The sequence below is a fragment of the Carcharhinus amblyrhynchos genome, chromosome 2 (assembly GCF_965287045.1).
Source record: "Carcharhinus amblyrhynchos chromosome 2, sCarAmb.v2.hapA, whole genome shotgun sequence".
Taxonomy (NCBI): Eukaryota; Metazoa; Chordata; class Chondrichthyes; order Carcharhiniformes; family Carcharhinidae; genus Carcharhinus; species Carcharhinus amblyrhynchos.
In genome coordinates this window covers 50,195,873-50,219,539 of record NC_137325.1, presented here as the reverse complement: position 1 = coordinate 50,219,539, position 23,667 = coordinate 50,195,873, and the positions used below count along the sequence as shown (strand labels likewise).

The 23,667-nt window shown below is 42.2% G+C and overlaps 1 protein-coding gene across 5 annotated transcripts in view; it reads right to left on the bottom strand.

Moving 5' to 3' along the window:
- Positions 1-375: 375 nt before the first annotated feature.
- adcy2b (adenylate cyclase 2b (brain)) overlaps positions 376-23,667 on the bottom strand; it is a 668,382-nt gene continuing 645,090 nt past the window's right edge. For 4 of the 5 annotated variants that reach the window (XM_080205342.1, XM_080205332.1, XM_080205324.1 and 1 more), the window contains exons 22-26: positions 22,088-22,234; positions 18,354-18,461; positions 10,730-10,844; positions 9,512-9,636; positions 376-882 (exon numbers count right to left, since the gene is read on the bottom strand). In XM_080205342.1, coding sequence (XP_080061468.1) covers positions 730-882; positions 9,512-9,636; positions 10,730-10,844; positions 18,354-18,461; positions 22,088-22,234 — 648 coding nt within the window. In that variant the 3' untranslated portion in view covers positions 376-729. Of the gene's footprint in view, positions 883-9,511; positions 9,637-10,729; positions 10,845-18,353; positions 18,462-21,642; positions 21,879-22,087; positions 22,235-23,667 lie in introns of those variants that run through there. The other variant, XR_013888839.1, reaches the window with a different exon arrangement.

The window sequence follows — 23,667 nt, the reverse complement described above, 5'->3', positions numbered from 1 at the left end:
CTTGCCACAGGTTCCCACCACTAGCCACCAACCCCCACCTCAACAGCCCCCATCCCCTAACTTGCCTCTGACCCTGCAGCTACCGTCTGCAGTTCATTGATACTCTCTGGCAGATCAATTCATGGTCTTGTTGCCAGTCCCAATAGGCAAGAGCAATTTGGCTTGATCCAAGTTTTACGCTAGTGGTTCTTCTTTCTAGATATTCTAATGTGCTTAGAGATGCAAAGATAATTTGTAATTGGTTTAATTGGTGGAGAAAATGGAGGAGAGTAGTTAAAAATTGACTCCTGGTGATAGAAGCAGGGATCTACATATCAAGGTAAATGAGATCAACCTTAATGCATAAAATATTACATTTTATTTTTCCATGGAATAACAACAAATGACAGCTTCTGTAAATAAAAGAACATACAAACTTTTAATGAATTAGTTATTACAAAACAATGCAACTTTAAATGTGGAACACATTTGTAAAAACTGGTCCTTGTAAGTGATCCTTTTAAATTTGCTCAATTGAAGCAAATAAGACGTCCACGTCACGTGTGATTGTTTCTAAACCTAAGAGTTTAGATGTAAATAGCTCTACATATCCAAAACGTAGGCAATGCATGTGCAGCTATGGATGGAATCAAACCTATGTACAAACTGTATTTATTTAGATTACTCCTTCAGAGGCTGTCCTTACTTTGCCGCTGAACATGTGATCATTGATGTTGAACCTTGTGTGTCTCAGGTCATCAGATTTCCTTGCGACAGTGACCGTGTCATTTCTGTATTTACAAAGTATGTTTTCAGCTCTCCTTTCCCTTTGACATTTATTATTCCCCTGCATGCGCAGTTGTAGCCAAGTGTTTGTAAAATGTTACTGGTTTCTTCAGTGATCTAGGGATAATTAAAAATGAACAAAAAAGACTCATTACTACAGTAATTTATCTTAGAGACATAATGCTCTATATTGCCATTGGTTTGAGTCTGTAACTTAATGTTGTAAAATTTTACAATTTAAATGGCACATGGATACTTGGGTCTGGTTTTCCTTTGTACCATTTTCAGATAGTTTATGGGATTCTTAAAACAGTAAAGTCAACTACCTCAATTCACTCCAAAGCATTGCACCAAAATTGTTGTTCTGAAAGTATGCTTTCACTTCTAACGCTTTGAACATTATCACTACAATTAAACAATGGTGGATGGGTGTGATCAATATACCAACTCCATTTCCTTCAGCTTTCCTGACAAATCTGACACAAAAAGGAATAAATGAGCAAGCATAGCAAAAACCTTAAGGGTGGAGGCACAAAGCAATTTCATTGTTATTCTGGAGGTTCTGTCAACACCTTCCCTGTCACACTGTGGATATGAATATCCCAACAGAGATTCCTTTACTCTTACAATTTGAAGAAAGGATGAAGTCATGGAAGAGGTATCACAAATATTCAAGCTTTCAGACCTAGATTTTTCAGAATGTCACTTCCTCAGAAGTTCTGCTTCCTTTTAGAGGCAACTGAAGATCTGTTACCCACTTCCAATTGAGGAACAGCCCTGTCTCTACTGAAATGAATACTGCCTTAGATATTTTTGCCATCTTCCCAACAACAATAACAACTTACATTCAGATAATGCCTTTAATGTAATAAAAAGTCCCAAAGCCCTCCTCAGGAAAATTATAAAACAAAATATGATACTGAGCCATGTAGAAGACATTAGATTAGATGATCAAAAGCCTGAATGATGCCCAGGTTTTGCTGTATGTTAGTGCTTCTGTGTCTGAAGAGGTACAAATGATCTCGAACACTGCACTCATCAGCATTTGACCTTACATTGCAGGGAAGACCATTAAATGGCCCAGCTGTAGCTGGTTGGGCACAACTCTGACTAACGTCTGCACTGATGTTGTGCAGCAGTGATGATTGGTTTCCAACAACCACAACCATCTTGCTTTGTACCAGATATGACTCCAATCAGTGGAAAGTTTTGCCCTGGATTCCCATTAACTTCTGTTTTGCTCCTTGATGCAACACTTGCTAAAATGTCATGATGTCAAGCAAAATCACATTCACCTGAGGGGTTAATTTTCATTCAGAAACTGAGCATCCTTGCACATGAATCATGGAAAGTCAACAGACATGTACCAAGAAATTAGGATGACAAACGGTATGCTAGCTTTTGAAACCAAGATGTTGGTGTATAAGAGTGAAGAAATATTTTTGCAATCTTTGGGACATTGGTGAGGCCACGCCTGGTGAACTGAGTACAGTTTTGGTTTCCTTATCTGTTGCGTGTGTAGTAAAGATTCAATGGACAAGTTTCTGGAAAGAGAGGATTGATCTATAACGAGAGATTGAGTAGACTAGGTCCAGATTTCCTACAATATATAAGAAAAATGCCGATCTAATTGAAACATACAATTACTGGCCTCCTGGACTTCCTCCGGCTGTTCACACTGGCAAGATTCTCAGTGACATGGGGTGGTTTCAATGGGGATTCCCGTTGATGGCAGGACAACTGAATTCTGCCACCAGTGAACAGCACGCTGTCTCCAAGAAAAACGCTGAGAGGAGGCCAAAGAATTTTGCCCAATATGTAAAAACAGAACTCAATTCACCTCCAAAGAATTTAAGGAATGGGATGGATAGGATAGAGGTGGAAAGACTCTTCCCGCTCAAAAAAGACAGTAGGACTAGGGGGCACAGCCTCAAGATAAAGGGGGGGCAGTTCAGAACGGAGTTGAGGAGGAACTTCTTCACTCAAAGGGTGGTGAATCTCTGGAATTCTCTGCCCGTTGAAGTGGTGGAGGCTGCCTCGCTAAATATTTTTAAGACGCGGGTTGATGGGTTTTTGATAAGAGAGGGGATTAAGGGTTATGGGGAGAGGGCGGGAAAGTGGAACTGAGCCACGACAGATCAGCCATGATCTTGTTGAATGGCTGGGCAGGCTCGAAGGGCCAGATGGCCTACTCCTGCTCCTATTTCTTATGTTCTTATGTAGTATGGATTCAATATCATCACCTCATCACATAAGAACATAAGAACATAAGAAATAGGAGCAGGAGTAGGCCATCTAGCCCTTCGAGCCTGCCCCGCCATTCAATAAGATCATGGCTGATCTGTTGTGGCTCAGTTCCACTTTCCCGCCCTCTCCCCATAACCCTTAATCCCCTCTCTTATCAAGAACCCATCAACCCGCTTCTTAAAAATATTTAGCGAGGCAGCCTCCACCACTTCAACGGGCAGAGAATTCCAGAGATTCACCACCCTTTGAGTGAAGAAGTTCCTCCTCAACTCCGTTCTAAACCGCCTCCCCTTTATCTTGAGGCTGTGCCCCCTAGTCCTACTGTCTTTTTTGAGCGGGAAGAGTCTCTCCACCTCTATCCTATCCATCCCATTCATCATCTTATACGTCTCAATGAGATCTCCCCTCATTCTTCTAAACTCTAACGAGTACAAGCCTAGTTTATTCAGCCTCTCCTCATAGCTCAACCCCCTCAACTCCGGTATCAGCCTAGTAAACCTCCTCTGCACTCCCTCCAGATTACCCAAGAGGGCAAGTGTCGGAGATTCATTCTGGAAACATACTAAAAATAACACAGCAGGATTTACTCCCGTTTTCCTGCATGTTGGGAACTTAAAAGTTTTTTGGGATTCTCCCAAAAAAATTTGAAGTGCTGTATTTGCGTAAAAAGGGAGTAATTCCTGTTGATTTTTTAAGCAGGATTTTCAGAATGAATCTCCCACACTGAACATTGCAGATCGTCCTAGCAACATTTACACTGAGAATCCAGGGACAGGGCCTATTTCTGCTGGGGAAGCCAGCAACATAGTGCTGAGTGGGCCACTGCGCATGCACCAATCTCTGCGCTGACAGATTGGCACATATGCAGTGACCCTCTGTTGCCAGCCTCCCAATTGCTGGCCAGCCCGATCTCCGGCCAGTCCTACATCCCCCTGGGATTCTGCACCCGCACTCCTGGCCTCCTGGACTTCCCTGGGCCAGCCCCTATGTCATCCCTAACCCTGGCCAGCCTAAATTCTACTTCCCCCCACTGGTTTCCCTGATCTACATCCCCCCGACAATCCCAACCCCTCCCAGACAATTATGCCATCCCCTCCGATCCTGCTGACCATCAGGCCCAATCTCCCTCCCAACAACAGCCCCACCCACCACCCCCTCAATCCTGATAGCTAGCCCCAAACTTCTTCTTCCTTCCCTCTCGCAATGCTTCCAATTGCAGAGTGGCAATGGATCCCCCCACCCCATTGATTGCTCCCCCAGTAGGCTCAATCGCCTATAGACACCCCACCCCCTCTGGCCCCACCCCTTGACACTCCCTGATGCACTGTGAGCTGTGCCAAGGTGCCCCTTGGGAATTGCTGGTTTGCCCCTTGCGCAGTGCCAGCTGGGCACTGTGAGGCTGGCATTGCCCAAATTGTACTCCCCCTTATCTCCAATCAACTTCAATGGCCTCTTCTCTCTAGAAGGGTTGAACTATCAGCGGGAAGCAGGAGTAAATCCCGCTGGAGGGAATCACTCTTGACGGATGGGCGGGGGGGGGGGGGGGGGGATGCGTGGTGGTGGAACGACGACATAGTGGGGGGAGACACTAGCAGGCCTGGAAAATTCAGTCCTGGACCCACTAATCATATGGAATTTCAAATTTCTGTATTGTAAGCAGCTCTGTGCCAATTTCTGGCGCAGAGCTGATTACACAAAAAAACTTTGCTCTGGAAACACCTGGAGGCCGTGACGCCCAACGGGAAGCCCACAAAATGATTGCCGCTGATGTCTCCTGGCCCGCTGCACTACTCCAGCAGCACAGAAGGCTGGGAGAATCACCCCCATAACATTCTTAAGACCCTTGACAGATGCAGGTGCTGAGAAAATATTAGAATTAGGAAGGTTCATATCTATGCATCAATCCACTAGCCACATGCGGAATTGCCAGAAATCCACTCAATGAAAAGCTCCAGTACTTTTGTCTAAGAGATGCTATTTTAGACTTATGAGAACCGCAAGGAAGGCATAAAATGATGGCAGCAGATATTTGTGAGTAAAACCCAAAATAGATAAAATAAATACTGAAATCGATTGAGAAACTCCCTCCAAATTCGTGCCAGAGAGAGACAAGAATTGAGTGAATTGTGCGCAAAGCAAAATGGCCACCAGCGAATGAATGAATATACAGCTCCTCATCAGGATGAAGTTGAGAAGTTTAAACTAAAGTGCTGGTTGACATTTAGTAGCCTTTTAAAAGACATTAATGAAGAGGAAAGGTCCAGCTGCATCCCTTTTATGTAAAGCAGAGAAACGTTTAGATGTGCTTATTAGTAGAGAGATGGATGAGGACAGCAGTAAAAACCCAGACAAAATATTTGAGAAACTCAGCACCATCTCCAGCTAGTCAAATCATCAGATACACCAGTATGAATTTCAATGCCTGAGGCATGAACTAGGTGAGTCTGATGATAATTTCTTAATGAGATTGCAAAATGTAGCCAGCAAGTGCAAATTCAAGGAAACAGATGAAAGTTTGCCAGATTAGCTCATTTGAGACTCTGCACATTCTGATGCGCAAAAAGATATTATTGGAAAGGACAAGCTCACAATATTGCAGGTTGTTGACACACTACAGAGCTTCTGTAGCTCTGACTACCCAGACAGTTAGCCTTCAGCTAACACAATTAAAATGTAGCAGAAATAATTCAGCGAAACGGTGAAAAGAAGTACACACCAGATGTAGAAGGGAAGATATGCAAAAGCACTGCATGATCACAAATATTCATTTTGTTTTGAAGTTATCGATATCCAATTACAACTAATAGTTCTGATTACTTAATTTATGTCAGGTGAATATAGTTAGCCATAGCTATATGCTTGTCTAATTATAATGATTAATTACTAACTATGTATGCCTACATGGCTACTTGCTGTTACGGCTACCACCTGTGGTTATCAAAGTTCTCACCTTCTTGTCCCTTGGTCAACTTGTTTGTACTGCCCATCTGTACGTGTGGGAAGTGCATTGAAACATCTTCACAGCAGCTTCCCAAAGAACTGCATTATATTAAATGCATAGGCAAACTCTACTGCATTCAGTGCTTTTAACCCTTTCAAGTGGTATGCAAGGAAACAAGTCTGTCTTACTACAACAGAAATAAACCTGCCATCTTCAAATATATGCCTCTACAAAAGGACTAGGAGCAGCCTAGAGGGAAGACCCAAGAGGGAAAACCCAAAACATTCGTACTCAAAAATTTTAACATCAGCTGAGGCCTTTTGACAGTTCTGTATGTAAGTGAGAAATTTCAGATATTTTATTGGAGAAAGTTCATATGGACAGTGTCCACTGTCTACTAGAGCAGGTCTACAAAAAGAATTTGTAGAGCACCAGCAAGCCTGTGGAAGTCACTCTTGAGCTTTCAGAGTTAAGATTTCAGTCTAGAAACATCATCATCTATTAAACATAACACCACTGAAACTGAAACCAGCAAGATGAAAAGTTATAGATGCTTTCTCAGCAAGTTATCCAATGATGGCCCAAAAAGATACAGCAAACACAGCCAGCAATACACCAGTACTGTTCTATCAGAGGTAACATTTCACGAGAAGATGTTGTTCTACTAGTTGGATCCAGAACCATGATACCCAAAATGATGTGGAGAGATCTTTTCCAGAAGACACATGAAGGCTACATGGGAATGCAGAAGTGTACGCTCAGAACCTGATCAGCTGCGTACTGAATAGACATCTCCAAAAACATCAAAGGAATGGTGTCTACATGTATGTCAGAAATGTAGAAATTGACAGCAGAAAGGGAAAAAGATAACCACTGAAGTACCTATTAGATAGTGGCATACTGAGGGAGTCAAGTTATTCACACACTACTGATTTGATTTGATTTATTATTGTCACATCTATTAGCATTCAGTGAAAAGTATAGTTTCTTGCACGTGATATAGACGAAGGATACCGTTCAGAGAGAAGGAAAGGAGACAGTGCAGAATGTAGTGTTACAGTTATAATAGGGATAGAGAAAAATCAATTTAATACGCGGTAGGTCCATTTAAAACTCGAATGGCAGGGAAGAAGCTGTTCTTGTGTCGGTTGATATGTGACCTCAGACTTTTGTATCTTTTTCCTGACAGAAGAAGGTGGAAAAGAATACGTCTGGGGTGTGTGGGGTCCTTGGTTATGCTGGCTGCTTTTCCAAGGCAGCGGAAAGTGTAGACAGAGTCAATAGATGAGAGGTTGGTTTATGAGATGAACTCATCTTCATTCACGACACTTTGTAGTTTTTTGCAGCCTTGGACAGAACAGGAGCCATACCAAACAGTGATACACCCAGAAAGAATGCTTTCTATGGCGCACCAGTAAAAATGGTGAGAATTGTAGCAGAAATGCCAAATTTCCTTAGCCTCCTGAGAAAGGCGTTGGTGGGCCTATTGTTATGGACAATTGCTAAGGGCCTATTGTTATTGTTATGTGCCTATTATTAAACTGTCCAAAAAGTCCAGAGGCTTGGGTCATGTAACATATGCATTAATGGTTATTTGTAACTTAACAAACAGTTTCCATGCTTCTCTCTAGAGTTCCAAGGTCCCTTCTAAGAGGGACAAAGTGGTTACAGGAATTGTTTCCAGTATAATGAGTTTTGATCTTCCTCCCTTTTGTAATAATTCTGGTTGGGGGAGCCAATTCAGCTTCACTTCCTCTGCTTCCCTTGATTCCAATGAGGTATGAAATTCGAAGGCTGAGTGAAGTATTCTTTTATTCTTGCAATATCCATAACAAAGGGCTAACTTTGCAGTCATGTGACATGTGGCAGCCATTCTCAGCAGAAAATCCATTTTAAAAAGTAGTAATAAGGATATCATTTTGAACACACAGGGGACAGCGCAATGGACTGGGAAACATCAGCAGAAGCTGTTTAACAGGACCCACACTGGGTGCCATGGCTTCCGTGCGTCTCCATTGCTAGGATTTCCAGCATTGTCGGCTCCATGGCAGAAATCGGCTTGGAGTTAATTTAAATATTGTAATCGGCATTTTCATATCATTAGTGGGCCCAGGACTGAAGTCACCAGGCCTGCTAACCTCTATCCCCCCCACCATAAGATTCACTCCAGTGGGGTTTACAACAGCTCTCCACGAACAGGGAGCTGATGGCCCAACCCTGCTGGAGTGAAGGGAGGTCATGGAAGCGCCCCCCCCCCCCCCAGAAGTCAGGGATATGGCGGAAGCCTCTGGGCAGTGCTAGACTGGCAGTGCCAACCTGGCCCCTGGCATTGCCCAAAGGGCAAATTGGTAATGCTCAGGGAATACCTTGACACTGCCCATCGGACATTGGGAAGTGTCAAAGGAATGGGGCCTATTAGGGAAGGGGCATATGTGGGGGTAGATCAGCGGGGGTGGGGTGGTCCCGCTTTCACTCTGCAGTGGAGATTGTGGGCAGAGGGAGGGAAGGGCCTAATTGGAGCTGGCCATCCGGGTGAGGGTGTGGGGGAATGTGGGAGGTGGAGTTGGGACTATTGTGGGGGGCGGGGTTGAGGATATCGGGACTGCTGGGGGTGTGGAGGTCAGGAAGATCAAGGCAGGCCGGGATGAGGACGGCATGTTGGGGCTGGGTGGAGACATCCAGGAGACCAGCGATTGTGGGTTGAGGATGGCAATCTGTGTGGCAGCAATGTGGAATCACGGGGCTGGCCAGAAGTAGCCCCTCTTCTTATCAGCTCTTAGAGTGAAAGCTGCGAGACTGTTTGTCTTTCCTCATAGACTGAAAACTTGTGGCAGAGGCAGAATAAGGCCCTGAGTAGCAGTTAATCATCCACTTAAGGGCTGTGAAGAACTGTAAAATTCATCCCTGAAATCTCAGATGACACAGTGACTGAATTTTCCAATGGTATATCAAATGGTGGCTATTCTCAATTATCTTTGTTTTTGGATGCCAGTGCTTTTGCTCACTGTAATGCAAGCTACATTCTTCTATTTATTAATTCCTGATTTATAAAAGGTGTGTCTTTAGCAATGACTCCGCAAAACTTTCTGCTAATATTTATGATGATAATTCTGAATGTGGTAGAAGTTACATGAGTTAACACTGAAAAGTAAAGTTACTAGTCTATGCAGGGAGCTAGGCTTGAAGGAAGCATGGCTCAGAGACAGTGCTCCATTGATTTTCAGGCATTTATATTTTGATGCATTTCTGTTGCGTACAGCTTCCCGTTAAGAGTATGAGGGTGAATTTATTCTTTGGAAAAGAATTACAAAAAACAGCTTTAAAAATCAACAGTCTTTGGTGATAATTAGCCTTGTTACAATCTCTCTTCCTCTCTATGATTAAATCCTTTTTCCACTCTGGGACACTATAAATAACTAGATTATACTGTACCTTGAGTTTGGAAGTATTTGATATGCTAATTGTTCATAAAAAAAGACTGTTATTTGTAGAATATGAAGAGCATCCATTAGGGACTTGAATCTGAAGAACAATATAGAAGGGTTCAGATATGAATACCTGTATCTTGCCAAGGACTCCTGTGCTGTCCATTCTGCTAGCCACGTTGACACTATTTCCCCAGATATCATACTGTGGTTTCTGAGCTCCAATCACTCCAGCAATGACAGGACCGTGGTTAATACCTGCCAAAAAAAAAGATGGTCACTTTGCAAATGATTTCATTGTTATTAAGAGAAGTGACAGTTAAGTGCACAACAAATATGGCAGACAGGACTTGGGGGTGGTGGTGGCGGGGGGGGGGGGGGGGGGGGGGGGGGGGGTGTTAATTCCTCCATCTCCATTTGTTGCAGGCAGGTGCAACTCCAGTCCTTTGATTAATCATTTAAATTTAAATTACTAAATAAAACAATGCAATCACTTGATTAGATATTTTCAGTCGTAAAGAAACACTTTACACCAGGTTAATTTAGTATAACGTAACTGCGTTTACCGACATAATATTTTTTGGCAACAAGCTGTTTTGGATCAGTGTAGGAAAAATGGGTACAGGGAAATCTATCAGTGAACCCCCATTCCCATATCATGTCACAGAAACTTTACTGCCTTGCAATCAGCAGAGATCATGGCTGCCTGGACTTTGGCCATCCCACCAAATATAAAAGATGGCGTGGAAGCAAGATTTTACTGCTGCTGAACCACTAACCTATAACTAGACTGCTACCAGACTGGTAACACTGACTTTAGTAACAGAATCAACCTGTGATTCAGTAAAGGAGGAGGAAAATAAATATTTTTGTCCTCCTCTCCCTCTCTTAAGAACCCCTACAACTGACATGTCCAGTTGAAAGTTAAGGTTCATAGAACAAGGGATGGATAGATCTATCTATAATAATGAGTAGATGATTAGATTAGAAATAGATTAGGAATTAGATTAGGAATAGATCTTGATTCAACACTTCGTTTATCTGACTGTCAAACTAACAACTTCTAATGAAACCTTTCTGTACTGTATTATTTAAAACTGGGTGCTGCAAGTACTGACTGTACCAACTGAAGTCAGTATTAGTCTATAAATCCATAATGAAGAATAGCGTGCAAGCACGCATCGATACAGATTCATTTGTCTTTCAGAAAGGAATATGGGACCGGAATGTCACCATCATAGCAACATCTCAAGCAGACAGTGGTCTCAAGTCAGAACTGTAGCTTGAAAGCACCAACAAAGTACTTAGTACATCATCATATTATGAAAGGAGACAATATAAACATACGTACCAATACGCAACTTAAAGTCATTGAAAGAATGCTTGTTGATCACATCAAGTTTTATCATGAGTGCAAATGCAAACTCTAACATGGTTCCAATATGTGTGTACTGTCTGTCTGCCTCCTGTCAACCAAAGGAAATTTAGCATCAGATCAAATTACATGGTGACAACTCAGTTTACAAATGAAAATTAAAGTTTATTTATTACATGTAAGGCTTCCATTAACACTGCAATGAAGTTACTGTGAAAATCCCCCAGTCACCACAGTCTAGTGCTTGGTCGGGTCAATGCACTTAACCAGCATGGCTTTCAGAATGTGGGAGGGAATGGAACACCTAGAGGAAACCCAAGCAGGTATAGGGAGAATGTGCAAACTCCACACAGACAGTGACCCAAACAGGGAATTGAACCCAGTTCCCTGGCACTGTGAAGCAGCAGTGATAACCACTGTGCCACCCATAGTTATATTGATTTGGAACTGAACAAAAACAAATTTAAGGATGAAGTTAAAAATGCACAAAATGCTATTAAGCAAATTATGTTTTATTGAGGGAAAACATGGATCAAGACTCATGTTAAAGATTAAGTGCTGGACAGCCTGCAAAATGAATAAATGGAGTGATAATATTTAATAAATAGTTTACCAAAGGACAATGATTCACATAGCTTATAAATCTAAATTCAAATATTTTAAATACTACCCTGCTTCAAAATTGACACCATTTTCCACTTGTAATTTAGAAGTTTATTAAAAAAATGATCAGGCATTTATTAAGAAACATATCATAAATGATTATATTTTATATTGTTGATGCAATGATGTTGCTAACCCTCCACAGATCAAAGAGATACAATGATGTTAGTTACTTTGTCTTGCATGTTGTATCTACCATTTTCCTGCTTCTTGTGGTATCAGTTGCTGAAAATGTTGTGCCAATTGTAGAACCACCACTTTGTTTCATGGGTTGCAGAGGATTACTGATTCATGCTAATTTACTTTACTTTGTCTTGTTGTGCTTTCCAGTCCAATAAAATTGCTCTGACAGATTTAGTTAAAAATAATTTAATTGCAAGATAAATGGATGTTAAGCACCAATTTGAATCAGACTGCACAAGTAAAGGAGGTAGAAGGACAAAATTATAATCTTGAATTGGAGTGGAGGAAATCAGGCTTGATTGAGGAGGAAGGCAAAGTGTCACATTAAAATGAGGAGGGGGGAGTGCTGAGTTAAATTGAGGTCAGCGAGGCAAATAACATGAACTGGGAATCTTTGAGGAAGAGTGAGTTGGCTGAACTTTTCTATTCATAAAAGAAGGTGGGTGTCACCAGACCTTTCCCAATATTTTGACATTTCCATGAATGATCTTCCCAAGTCAAGCTTGAAAGTTCATCTCCATCACATGAAGTGAGCCAAAACACATCTGTGAAGCTAACTTTGGGTCAGAACAAAGATAAGTGAGGATTAAATGTGGCACAATGACAGTTCAAAAGCATTTTTTTTGCTCAAAGTTCTTAATGAAGAACATGAATTGTTCCAAGGAATTGGAGAGAAGAGAGGGGTTAGTGTTCACAACCAGGTTCTTTCTGTTCATCGGGACTTTTAACTGTCTTTGTGTCACTGCCTTCACATAACCTGGGATTAGTGCAATCTTTGTTCAACCTGATTTTATTAATTTATATTTGGAGCTGAAATGGGATGAATTTGGGTGGGATGGTGTGGAGGGTGGCACCAGTTTGGAGGTTGGAGACCTTGGCAGTTGGGGGAGAGTGGAGGGGTGGAAGGGCTAGGTGCCATTGCGATGAAATTGGTGGGCTGGAAATCAGTAGTTGCTGACCTGGTTGTTAGGGATGGTGCTGCAGGCCTGGGAAGAAATTGAGGTGGGGAATCACTGGGATTGTGGAGGAAATTGGTGGTTAGAAATCTAAGGGGCAATTTTACCATCTTTTTTTAAGTGCAGGGTGGACTTGAAAGTAAGAGTTTCAGATCCATCCTTTGGGCACGTTTTCAGCCCCCTCCCCATACGCACTCTTCAAGCTTAACGTGCCCGAAAGTCTGTAGAGGGAAGTAGTGCACATGTGCAGGCCTCTGATGCTGCACATGCGCACATTAGCACGGGTCTGACAGAAAAGAGAGCTGTCAGGCCCCTGTTAGTGCAGGTTACCTGAGGCAGCTCCCCGTGACCTGAGATATAATCCCTGCCTACCTTTCCCTGCTGCACAGACCGATTGTGGACACCCCCTCCCCCAGCCAATCGTGGACCTGCCCCGTTGCCCTCTCTCCACCGATGCTACTGAATGGCAGTGGGCCCCCTCTCCCTCCCCCCCACCGATAGCTGCAGGGTTGCAGTGGGACACCTCTCCCTCCCTCCCCCCACAATCCCTGTAGAGTGGCATTGAGCCCCCTCTTCATTGGCCCCTCACTCATATTAGCCCCTTCCCCATTGGCCCCACCTCCTGGCACTGCCCAGTGGACATTGCCCAGGTGCCAGGATGGCCCTGATAGTCTGGCACTGCCCAAGGGGCACCTCATCCTTGCGCTCACCAGCGCGAACCTTTCCCGGCAGGGTCACGAAGGGGCATGGGCCCAGACGATTGAGCACCCAGCTCACTAAGCAGATGTAAAATAGCATTATAATAAATTTCTATACATTAACCTGCCTCCCGCCCATTTCCAGTGAGAGGCTGACTGAGCTGGAAATCTGGCGCACGTAAAATGGCACCAGTTGCGAAAACCAGTGCCAATCGTGCTAAGCGCTTTACACTTCAACTTTACCACCATGTCGCTCCCTAGAGAGTGAGGATGACCTATCAAGGGCCATTTGGTAAGGGAAATTCAGAAAGTGTGAAGAGACTGGAGGTCGGTGTGGGCAGGGGGATGGGGAGGTGTGGGAGAGGGTTGAGTGCCTCATGGTGGAATTGGAAAGTCACTGAAGCTCCTCAAGTAGGCTCCTGGATCTAGGAGGTAGGTTTTAAAAACATTCAACTCCTCAATCTGCCAAGCCCTCATTCTGACAAAACTCCTGGGTTTTCAGATGCTTAAACTTTAGCCGGCAGCGATTAAATTCATGGGAATGAAGCTCATGGCCTCAGTAACAATCACATACTTCAAACAAGTTGGTTGCCTGACCACCCCGGGCTCAGTTAAAGTCAGAAGTAGATCAGTTGGAACAGAGTTTGGATTGTGACACAAATTTCTCAAATTTTGATTCCCTACCTAACCCAAGCGCAATTTTTAGATTTAAATTTCCTCTCCCTTTAGTAAATACTGATCAGTGCTAGCTTTATTTTCTGGGTTGGCAATTATTCATGTAACACGGTCTCAACTAAACAACAGTTTATTCCTTTTGACATAATTCACATCTAGGATAAACAAATGATTCCATTTGTATAACAACAACCATTTTAGTGGAAATAATCTGTATTTGCAGTACACGTTATACAGACACATGTTTGAGAAGCAAAATGTCAAGTACCTTTTAGCAATGAAGAGTTCACTATGGGGAAGATTACAGCATATTTTTTATATAGCCTCACTAGCAATACTGCTGAGATATACTAAACAATGAAGAGGGTAAATAAGGCTCTTCACATTATTTGTATTCTGAGCAACCACAAATAACAGATTTTAATTGGTTGCTATCATTAACAGATGAATAATTTTCATAGTTAGAATTCTAATTAGCAATTCAAATTGCTGCTGCAATTATCAAATTAAACTCATCTACAGGTTCGAATAAAGCTCTTTTACTTTGAAAGTTTAGGTGCTGAAGCATGTCACTCATTTCGTAAAATGGGCATAGGTATAACAATTCCGGTGAAACCACAGCAGTATGTTTAATAACTACACAGATCGTTATAATTGGCTCTTGTTTGCGCTGTAAATCACAAATAAGAGCAGGTCCTGCCAAAGATGCTTTGTTATGTTTGACAAAAAGTTCAGGTGTTTCAAAATAAACTGAATAAACTAGGCTTGTACTCGTTAGAGTTTAGAAGAATGAGGGGAGATCTCGTTGAGACATATAAGATGATGAATGGGATGGATAGGATAGAGGTGGAGAGACTCTTCCCGCTCAGAAAGGACAGTAGGACTAGGGGGCACAGCCTCAAGATAAAGGGGGGGCGGTTTAGAACGGAGTTGAGGAAGAACTTCACTCAAAGGGTGGTGAATCTCTGGAATTCTCTGCCCGTTGAAGTGGTGGAGGCTACCTCGCTAAATATTTTTAAGACGCGGGTTGATGGGTTTTTGATAAGAGAGGGGATTAAGGGTTATGGGGAGAGGGCGGGAATGTGGAACTGAGCCACGACAGATCAGCCATGATCTTATTGAATGGCGGGGCAGGCTCGAAGGGCCAGATGGCCTACTCCTGCTCCTATTTCTTATGTTCTTATGTTCTTAAAATGCTTTTCAAGACTATCATTTTAGAACTGTGATAGAACTTCCCAAAAAATGATAGTGAATGTTTTGGCTGATTGAAATTGGACAGATTGCTTCTTTTCTATCTCTTTCAACAATATCTTGTACATTAGCAGACGTGTGGTGAACTGATGTTGGCTGCCAGTGAGAATGGAGAATTTGGCAGTCAGCCAAAACTGTAGCAGGACCAGAGAATCCCAACTGTGGTCAAAATGGGAGAATTCTGACCATTGATTATTTCTTGAGCCAAACAATACTGATTAATGTTAAAATTGCCGCAATGTGCTTGAGTATGGGAGTTTGCTAGACCATCCATCTGGAATTGAGCAAGAAAAAAATCAAACACATTAGACAGGAGTCATATCAGTCAGATCTCAGCTCTGTTTATTAGAATCTAGGGTAGTTCAGTTGTCTGGTTTCAAGTGATCTGGAAGCTGAAGGGCCGCTTGTTCAATGCAAAAAGAAGAATAATCTTTTTTTTTTACCTTTTCTATTTCTTTTCTCGCAGGATGCCCCTAAATGTTGCTAAATTTAGATTTGCTGACTGCCCTGTGAAGCTGTGAAAGCAGGGCTGGCCTTTGGAAAACTAGCAGGCCCATTGCGATCAAAACAGACACCAGTGCGATAGTGGATATTAATTTGGTTTTGTTTAGCTGAAATCTGGCTATTTGCACAAAACAACTGAGGTGTGAGTGCTGTATTCCTGCTGAGAGTTGAAATGTGCAATTATGGCAAACTCAGAAGTGCTGCAATATCCAGTTGTGTTCAATTTTCACCTTATTAGACCTTTTGAAACAAGTGAAGGAATAGAACAGGGAGATTTGGAGGTTGGCCATGAATTGAACTTCTATTAAATGTCCAGACTTCCAGAAAGGTGACAGAGCTGAAGCAAGGCAAGGGCTAAAGTTCAGAGGACTGACAGAAATCTGTCAATTCTACCCCCCCTCCACACCAAGGCCCAAAATTTCTTGGGGGCGAGCGGGTGGGAGGGTGGGTGTTCAGGTTGGGGTTCACGCATGTGCAGTTCATGGAGGCAGTTAGCCATTTAATTCATCAGCTGATAAAAGCAAAATACTGCAGATACTGGAATCTGAAAGATAAATAGAAAATGCCGGAAGATCTCAGCAGGTCTGACAGCATCTGTGGGGAGACAATAGAGCCAACGTTTCAAGTCTAGATGACTCTAGTCAGAGCTCTGACAAAGGGTCATCTAGACTTGAAACATTGGCTTGATTCTCTCCCCACAGATGCTGTCAGACCTACTGAGATCTTCTGGCATTTTCTGTTTTAGTTATAAATCATCAGCTGCCTCTATTCAAATCAGATTTTGGCATTCTTTCATTGTGAAACCCAGCATATGCTGAACAGGCCAGCTTGGAGCAGTTCTGTTCTTTGTGCATTTCTTTGGATAACTATCCCTTTGGCGTGGCCTGTTACGCCAATGGAGTTACCTATATACTTACTGCCCCAGAAGTGCCAAGAACTTAGCTCCAACTGTCTTCTGGTCATCCAAGGGAGTGGGAGGGTGAGGCTGCCAGTCTCCCAGAGCAATGTTTTGTTTCCATTCCTGACACTTTCAAGGAAGAACTTAGTGCTTTCGGGTAGATGGTACTTCATCCAAGGAAGCATAAAGGTTAAGCATGGCATTCTCAAGCTGTAGAAACCAGTGACCAGCCAGAGCCCAGACGGAAGGCCAAAGGTCAGGAGGAAGAGGTTGCAGCATTTGACCTCCGCCTCTTCCACCTCATGATACTAATGCTGCTACCTGTGGGTACGGTGTACAGTTTTGGGACATCATCCCTAATATGACAGAAAACCAAGGCTGGAGAAGACAATAGTTGAGCTGTGACGTTGTGACAGACACTTGTCAGATGGTCCAGGAGAATTGGAGGTGCAATCCCTTTACCCCCATGCCCTGCCAGTAGCTGTGAAGGTAACTATCATACCAAAATTCTATGCCTCAGGATCTTTCCCAGTCCCAAGAGGAGACCTGGCTGGTTTATCCCAGTCAGCAGTGCACTGTAGCATTAAGGCAATAACCTAGTTCCTCATGAGGGAGGGCACACTTGCTACTCTTTAGATTTAGGGATACATTTTATGGGCCCCCTCTAGACATATTGCCATTGAAGGACACATAAAATATTCAGACTCCTATCCCAGACATGAGCTCTCCCTAATAACACTGGGGATAGATGGGCATCAAAATTGACAGCCCACCCACCATATACAAGTAAATAATCATGTCAGATAGGCTTGTTGCCAAGCCTATTGACTCTGATAAAACACTGCCAACTCCTTAAAACCAAAAGACCCAGACTTATTGGCTTCAGGGAATCTTAGACACCTGCCATTTTCTCAGGCTGCTGCTATTTAGTGGAGCACTCAAACCTTCCCGCACCACATAGCTAAGCCACTAGCTGCATCTCCCCACCCTGTGCAGGTGATCTCAGGAATTTCAGTGAGTTCTACGTCATGAGGTAATTCGTACTGGGAAAATCATCACCTTAATCTTTAAATTTAGAGGCCGTTCATCTTAAAGGTGGTAGAAATCTGCAACGGCCTTTTGAGAAAGGCTGCATGTTCCAAAATAATTGGATAATTCATGATTGAGAAAGACTTTTATTAGGTAAGGCTTATCAGGGATATGGAACAACATCAGCAAAATGGACATGAGGCACAGATCAAGCATGATTCAAGCGAATAGCAGAGCAGGCTCAATGGACTGAATGGCCTACTCCTGTTAACAATGGATGTGTGATCCTAACTATGCAAAGAGAATCCATAATCCCTCACATGGGTGGAAGAAAAATTGTATCATTCTTAACTTTCAAAGAACTTATATTGAGCTCCTAGCACCATCTCCCTAACAACCCAAAAATTATAATGCCTCCTTTTAAAGAGTGGGGAGCAGCAATCCCATAAAAGCACTGAGCAGCAGTGACCATGCTGTTTATTGGATGCCTGCTTGAGTCACAGGAAATGTGATGGCTCAGATTTTAATGTTTCCACTGGCAGCTGTCCCACTTTCCATGATGCTGCATCACCTCCTTCACTGCCACTCTCCAAAGAACTTATCCAACGTGTATAAAAATATCAAAATATCTTGTGAAAGATTATTTCTAAAATTATGATTTGCCTTTTTGAAATTGACAAGTGACTGGCATTGAGAATGGACCATCAGAAACAACTAATGATAGAGAGAAGAATATATCTTACTTGGCTGTACTCTTGAACTGTTGCAGCACTTAAGCCAGTTGCTGCCATATATGTGCTCCCAATAGTTTTAATCTTTTCTACTCCACTGAATTTAGGCTTGGACAATAACTGTTGAAAGAAAAACAATCGTTTTATCAACATCGAAATGGTAATTTGAGTAGTCCATATAAATAGTCTTGGATGACAGAGATTTGTATATATTTAAGGCGTTAACAACATTGTTTTAACACAACAAAACAAAACATTGTTTTGACATAGTACAAAGCATAATTTCAAGTATATTAGAAATATTAATTTCAATTTAAAACCGATATATTCCAAAAAAGAGAAATGTGGCAACATGTGGAGAAATGTTTTTTTCAACTGAAAGCAGAAAATTACAGGATGAGGGTATGTAATGTCAGTGCTCAAGGTTATTCTGAAAGCCAAACTATGGGGTTGTCAAATCCCCAAAATACTCTGGCAGAAACACAGTGAACGTTGCATAATGTATAAAAGATAACACAAAGCATCTGAAAAAAATGCACACCTAATCTAGCAGCAAAGCACAGCAAAAGGAAAAACAAAAATTAATACCAAGTACAATCCATGATGAATTTCCCATGCACCAAATCACAGACCTCGCTCGGGTGAGGTTTGTAAAATTCCTCCCGCGGCCATTGGAGAATTCCTTTTGCAAGCCGGTAAAATTCCAGCCGTCAAATGGTTACAACACAGAAGGAGGCCATTTTGCCCATTTAGTCCATTCCACCTCCCTGCAAGAGTTCACTCCTCTGCCCTTCCTTTAGTCCTGGAATATTTTCTCTTTAGATCCTTATTCAATTCTTTTTTGAAAGCCTCTACTATCCTCTCAGGCAGCACATTACAGGCCCCAACGTTGTGTAAAAAGATTTTCTTCATGTTGCTTTCCATTCTTTTGCCAATCATTGCCCTTCCAACAATGCAACAATTTATAGGAGGATCCCTGCAGGCCTTTTGATCCCCTCAAGTCTTTTCAACCTGGCCCATACCCCGGTCCCAACATCAATTTCCCTCCATATGGCCTGTCTACCCTGATTCCTCATCCCTCTAGGTCCCTGCCCCCCACTAGCCCTCCACCACCACCACCACTGCAACTCTGCCCCCTCCTTCCTCCCTGCCACTTACCTCCCACTATGGCTCTACCTCTTCAGTATTGGGGACTGGGTGCAGTCTTTGCTGTGGTCCCTGCTCCCAGTGGCGCTGTTGGGATTGGATAGTTGGCAGCCATTTGATTGGCAACAATTCTCAGGATGTCCTGTCCAGAAGGGGGCAGAAATCTCTCCTCAAGGCAATCAACACCTCTCCAAGTATTAAGTGCCTTGTTTGCTGATACCGGGGCAGGGGATGCGGCGGGAGGGGGGGGGGGGGATTTTCCAGTTTTGATTATAGGTCGTCGTCCCCACTACTCTCAATACCAGCCAAACCTACTGAATGTTTCTAATGTTTTCTGATTTCAGATTTCTAGCATCTGCAGTATTTTGCTTTTGTGTTCATTGTTTATTCATCTGCCTGAAATAAAGAAAACTGCTTATTGGTTAAAGACTTGGTCTTGTGGGACTACACATTCAGTCCATTTTTGAAGAAGATTATTATGCAGCAGATGTACTCCATTAATTGGGAATGTGTGACACAATCTGCATCTTACTGCCAATTATCAATTTCCTAGGTAATGGGCTAAAAAAAGGAGGCATTCTGGATCATAGGGAATCCAAGTAAACAAGGGTTTGCTTTCATCAAAGCAAATTATTGTGGATGCTGGTATCTGAAAACAGAAAATGCATGAAAATCTCAGCAGGTCTGGCAGCATCTGTGGAGGGAGAATTGTGTCAGCATTTTGAGTCTGAATGACCTTTCATCAGAGCTCTTTCAGGAGTGTTCAATAAAGTTGAAAAGTAGCTAGCAATTAATTAGTGCCTTTAATGAAGAAAATAATCTCAATGTACAAAAATTTGATGAAACACAAACTGATGTTGCACCAGAAATGGAGAAATTAGGATAATTGAAAGCTTCATCAAACAGCTAGGTTTTAAAAAAGGTTGCAAAGGAGCAGATTGAGATTATGAAAAAGTTTGAACATGGTGTTAATAATGTTAAATTGGGGATATTGGGGAACTAAAAGTCAATGGAAGTAATCACAGAAGCAAGGGGTGATGTGCAAGCAGTATTTGGTGCAGATTAGGATATAATCAGCAGTTTTGAATGAGTTGATGTTAGTGGAAGATGGAGAATGGGAGGTTGGCCAGGAGAACATTGGAACAGTTGGGTTGGATTCTCTGACCCCCACCTGCAGCTGGGATTCTCCTGTCCTGCTACAATGAATGGAAATTTGGCTGTGAGCCAAATTCTCCATTCTTGCTGGCAGTGACGGCGGGGTGTGAATTCCAGCTGTTGAATCTCAAGGTGACAAAGTTATGCATGCATGATCAAATAAGCTAAGGCAGAAAAAGAGATTGGCCATATTACAGAGCACTTTGTGATGTCAGAAACTCAACCCGGGATCAGGATGGAGACTGAGATTGTATAAATCAGACTCAACCTGAGACAGTGGCATGAAATGGTGACAGAAACAATGGCAAGGAAACAGAATGCAGCAGATTTGAAAACAATGGCTTTGGTTTTCCCAATATTTAACTGGAGAAAATTGTGGCATTTCCAGGACTGGGTGCTGGATAATTATTCTCAGAACACAGTGGAAGGGCGAGGTAGATTATGGAGAAGTTCAATGTCACCTGGGTGAACTTAGAATGTGGTGCCATGTCTTGGATGATGCCACTGAGGCACAGCATGTAAATGAGAAATTAAGTGGACTCCACTAAGAGATATTTAGGGACTCCCTGGGTGTAAAGAACAAGCATTATTGGAGACGCTCTCGTAACAATCAGATAAAACAAAGGGTGGAACCAAGTGCACTGACTCAGTCAGCCGGGTAATGGAAGAGAAACATTGAAGGAGGATAGTGTTGTTGAAAATGTTACATATGCAGAAAGGTCAAAAAGGTTGAGGAGGACAGTGCGCTATGCTCACAGTTATAAAGGATGTCATTGTTTCAGTGCCTTGGCAATGTTGGAAACCTGACTACAGAGAATCTACCATTGTGTTGTGGGAAAGGTGGGCGTGGATTTCGTAGGCATCAGCATGTTGCAGATGCAAGAGAAATTGAAGATAGAGCAGTAGTTTGCAAAGACGGAGGACTCGGGTGTGTGAAGGCTGGTAGGAATGGTCTTTGTGGGAGTGGAGAGAAGGAAATTTTAGTCGAAGCTTCAGTTACCTTATTGCCCATATTTTCCTTCATCCTCCTCTGTGATTCCATCCAATTTGAGGTGGGATTGCAGATAGTTGTCTTCGCCACAATCTTTTGGACCACATTAATTTTGTCTAACGCTTCTCTTCCATTGTACAGTTGATTGGAATAGTCTTCACTTGGCTCTACTCTTTTTTATCCAATAATTAATAGAGCATCTTCACAATAGCTTTATTTCCTGCCCCCATATTTTGTACTTGTCTCTAAATTTACAATTATCATTTATTTTGTACTTGTTTAAAATGAAAATATGAACAAAAAATGGTTTGGGGAAAAGATTTACAATGTAGTAAGCTAGATTAATGCATTTTTTCCATCAAGAGTTTTCATCAGAATATTAATAAAGGGTTCCTGGCAATTGGAAAGATCACACCATTATATCTGTAGGCTGACAATATTGTTGTATACTTACATCATCAAAGTCAGCAATAATTTCATTCAGTAATCGTAGACATTCTAAGCCTTCTTTATTAACGTCTGACTCTGTATAGAATTCTTTGAAATCTGGGATGGATGCGAACATGACACAGACACACTCATATGATTGATGGTAAAGGTCCTGCCAAGCAAATGAGAGATGTAACATTAGAAATGCACAGGCGTATTCTTTTTCACTGAAAGCTTAAATTCAGCACTTAGTCTGAACATTTGTGATGCCTAATTGCAATCATGCATTATTTCCTAACGTAACAGGTTTTCTTTGTTATTCTTTCATGATGTAGGCATTGCTGGTAAGGCCAGCATTTGTTGCCCAGCCCTAATTGTCCTTGAACTGAGCAGCTTGCTCAGCCATATCAGAGGGCAGTTAAGAGTCAACCACATTGCTGTGGTTCTAGAGGCACACATCAGCCAGGGAGGTAAGAATGGCAGATTTCCTTGCCTAAAGGGCATCAGTAAACCACAGTGGTTTTGCAACCATTGATGATGGTTTCATAGTTGCTATTACTGAGACTAGTTTTCAATTCCAGCTTTATTTATTGAATTTAAATTGAATTTAAATTTTATGAGCTGCCGTGGTGGAAACAAACCCACTTCCAGATAGACTCTCTGAATTACTAGTCCAGTGACATTACCACTATGCCACCATCTCCCCAAATCTGCATGCTGGCTAACTGGACTCCTCTTCATTTGATTAAATGTGTCTAACTTTTGCGAACAAAAATGAAAAATGACTATATCCCTCTTAACAATCTATGCCCTGAAGTTCAGTGAGGGTGTGCCTATGAATGCTGTTAGTGCTGACCATAACACGTTTACAGGGTGATGGAGTGGGCACGTCACTAATCTGAGGCAAATGGATATAAGTGCTTCTTCGTGTGAATTTCTGATATTCTTCCCATGCCCACAGAAAGTCAGGTTCTCTTCTCTTCTCTCTATTGAACATGCGAACAAGGAGCAAATCCCTCAAATCTGTTCCACCATTTAATAAGATCATGGTTGATCTGATAGTAACCTCAAATCTCAACTCTGCCTACTCTGATAACCTATCACCTCCTTGCTCAGCAATAATCTATTCACCTCTGCCTTAATATTCAAAGGCTCAAGAACCAATCTTCTGGATATTTGACTGCAGTAAACATTGCAACCTGCTGTGAATGCATTGCTGTACAAGACCATCACTTTAATTTTAAATCATCAAATCCGTTCAAGAAGCCACTGCTCTGCCATGTTGGGACTAAAAATTGTAAATCAAAAACCAAATTAACTATAATCTGCAAAGTGCATGAGTTTTATCTGTGTCCCAACTTTGTTTGTACATGCGTGTGTGTGTGTGTGTGTGTGTGTGTGTGTGTGTGTGTGTATGAGATAAAGTGTATGACATTATGTTAATTTGGGGTAAATATGTGAGAATAAATTACTTTATTTTAAACTCACAAATGCATGCTGCTGAATTATTTCATTGAAATACACACTCCAAATATAAGAAAAGAAACAATTCTTTCCATGCAAAACATACTGATTATGAGTACTAAGACAGCAAATACATTCTGT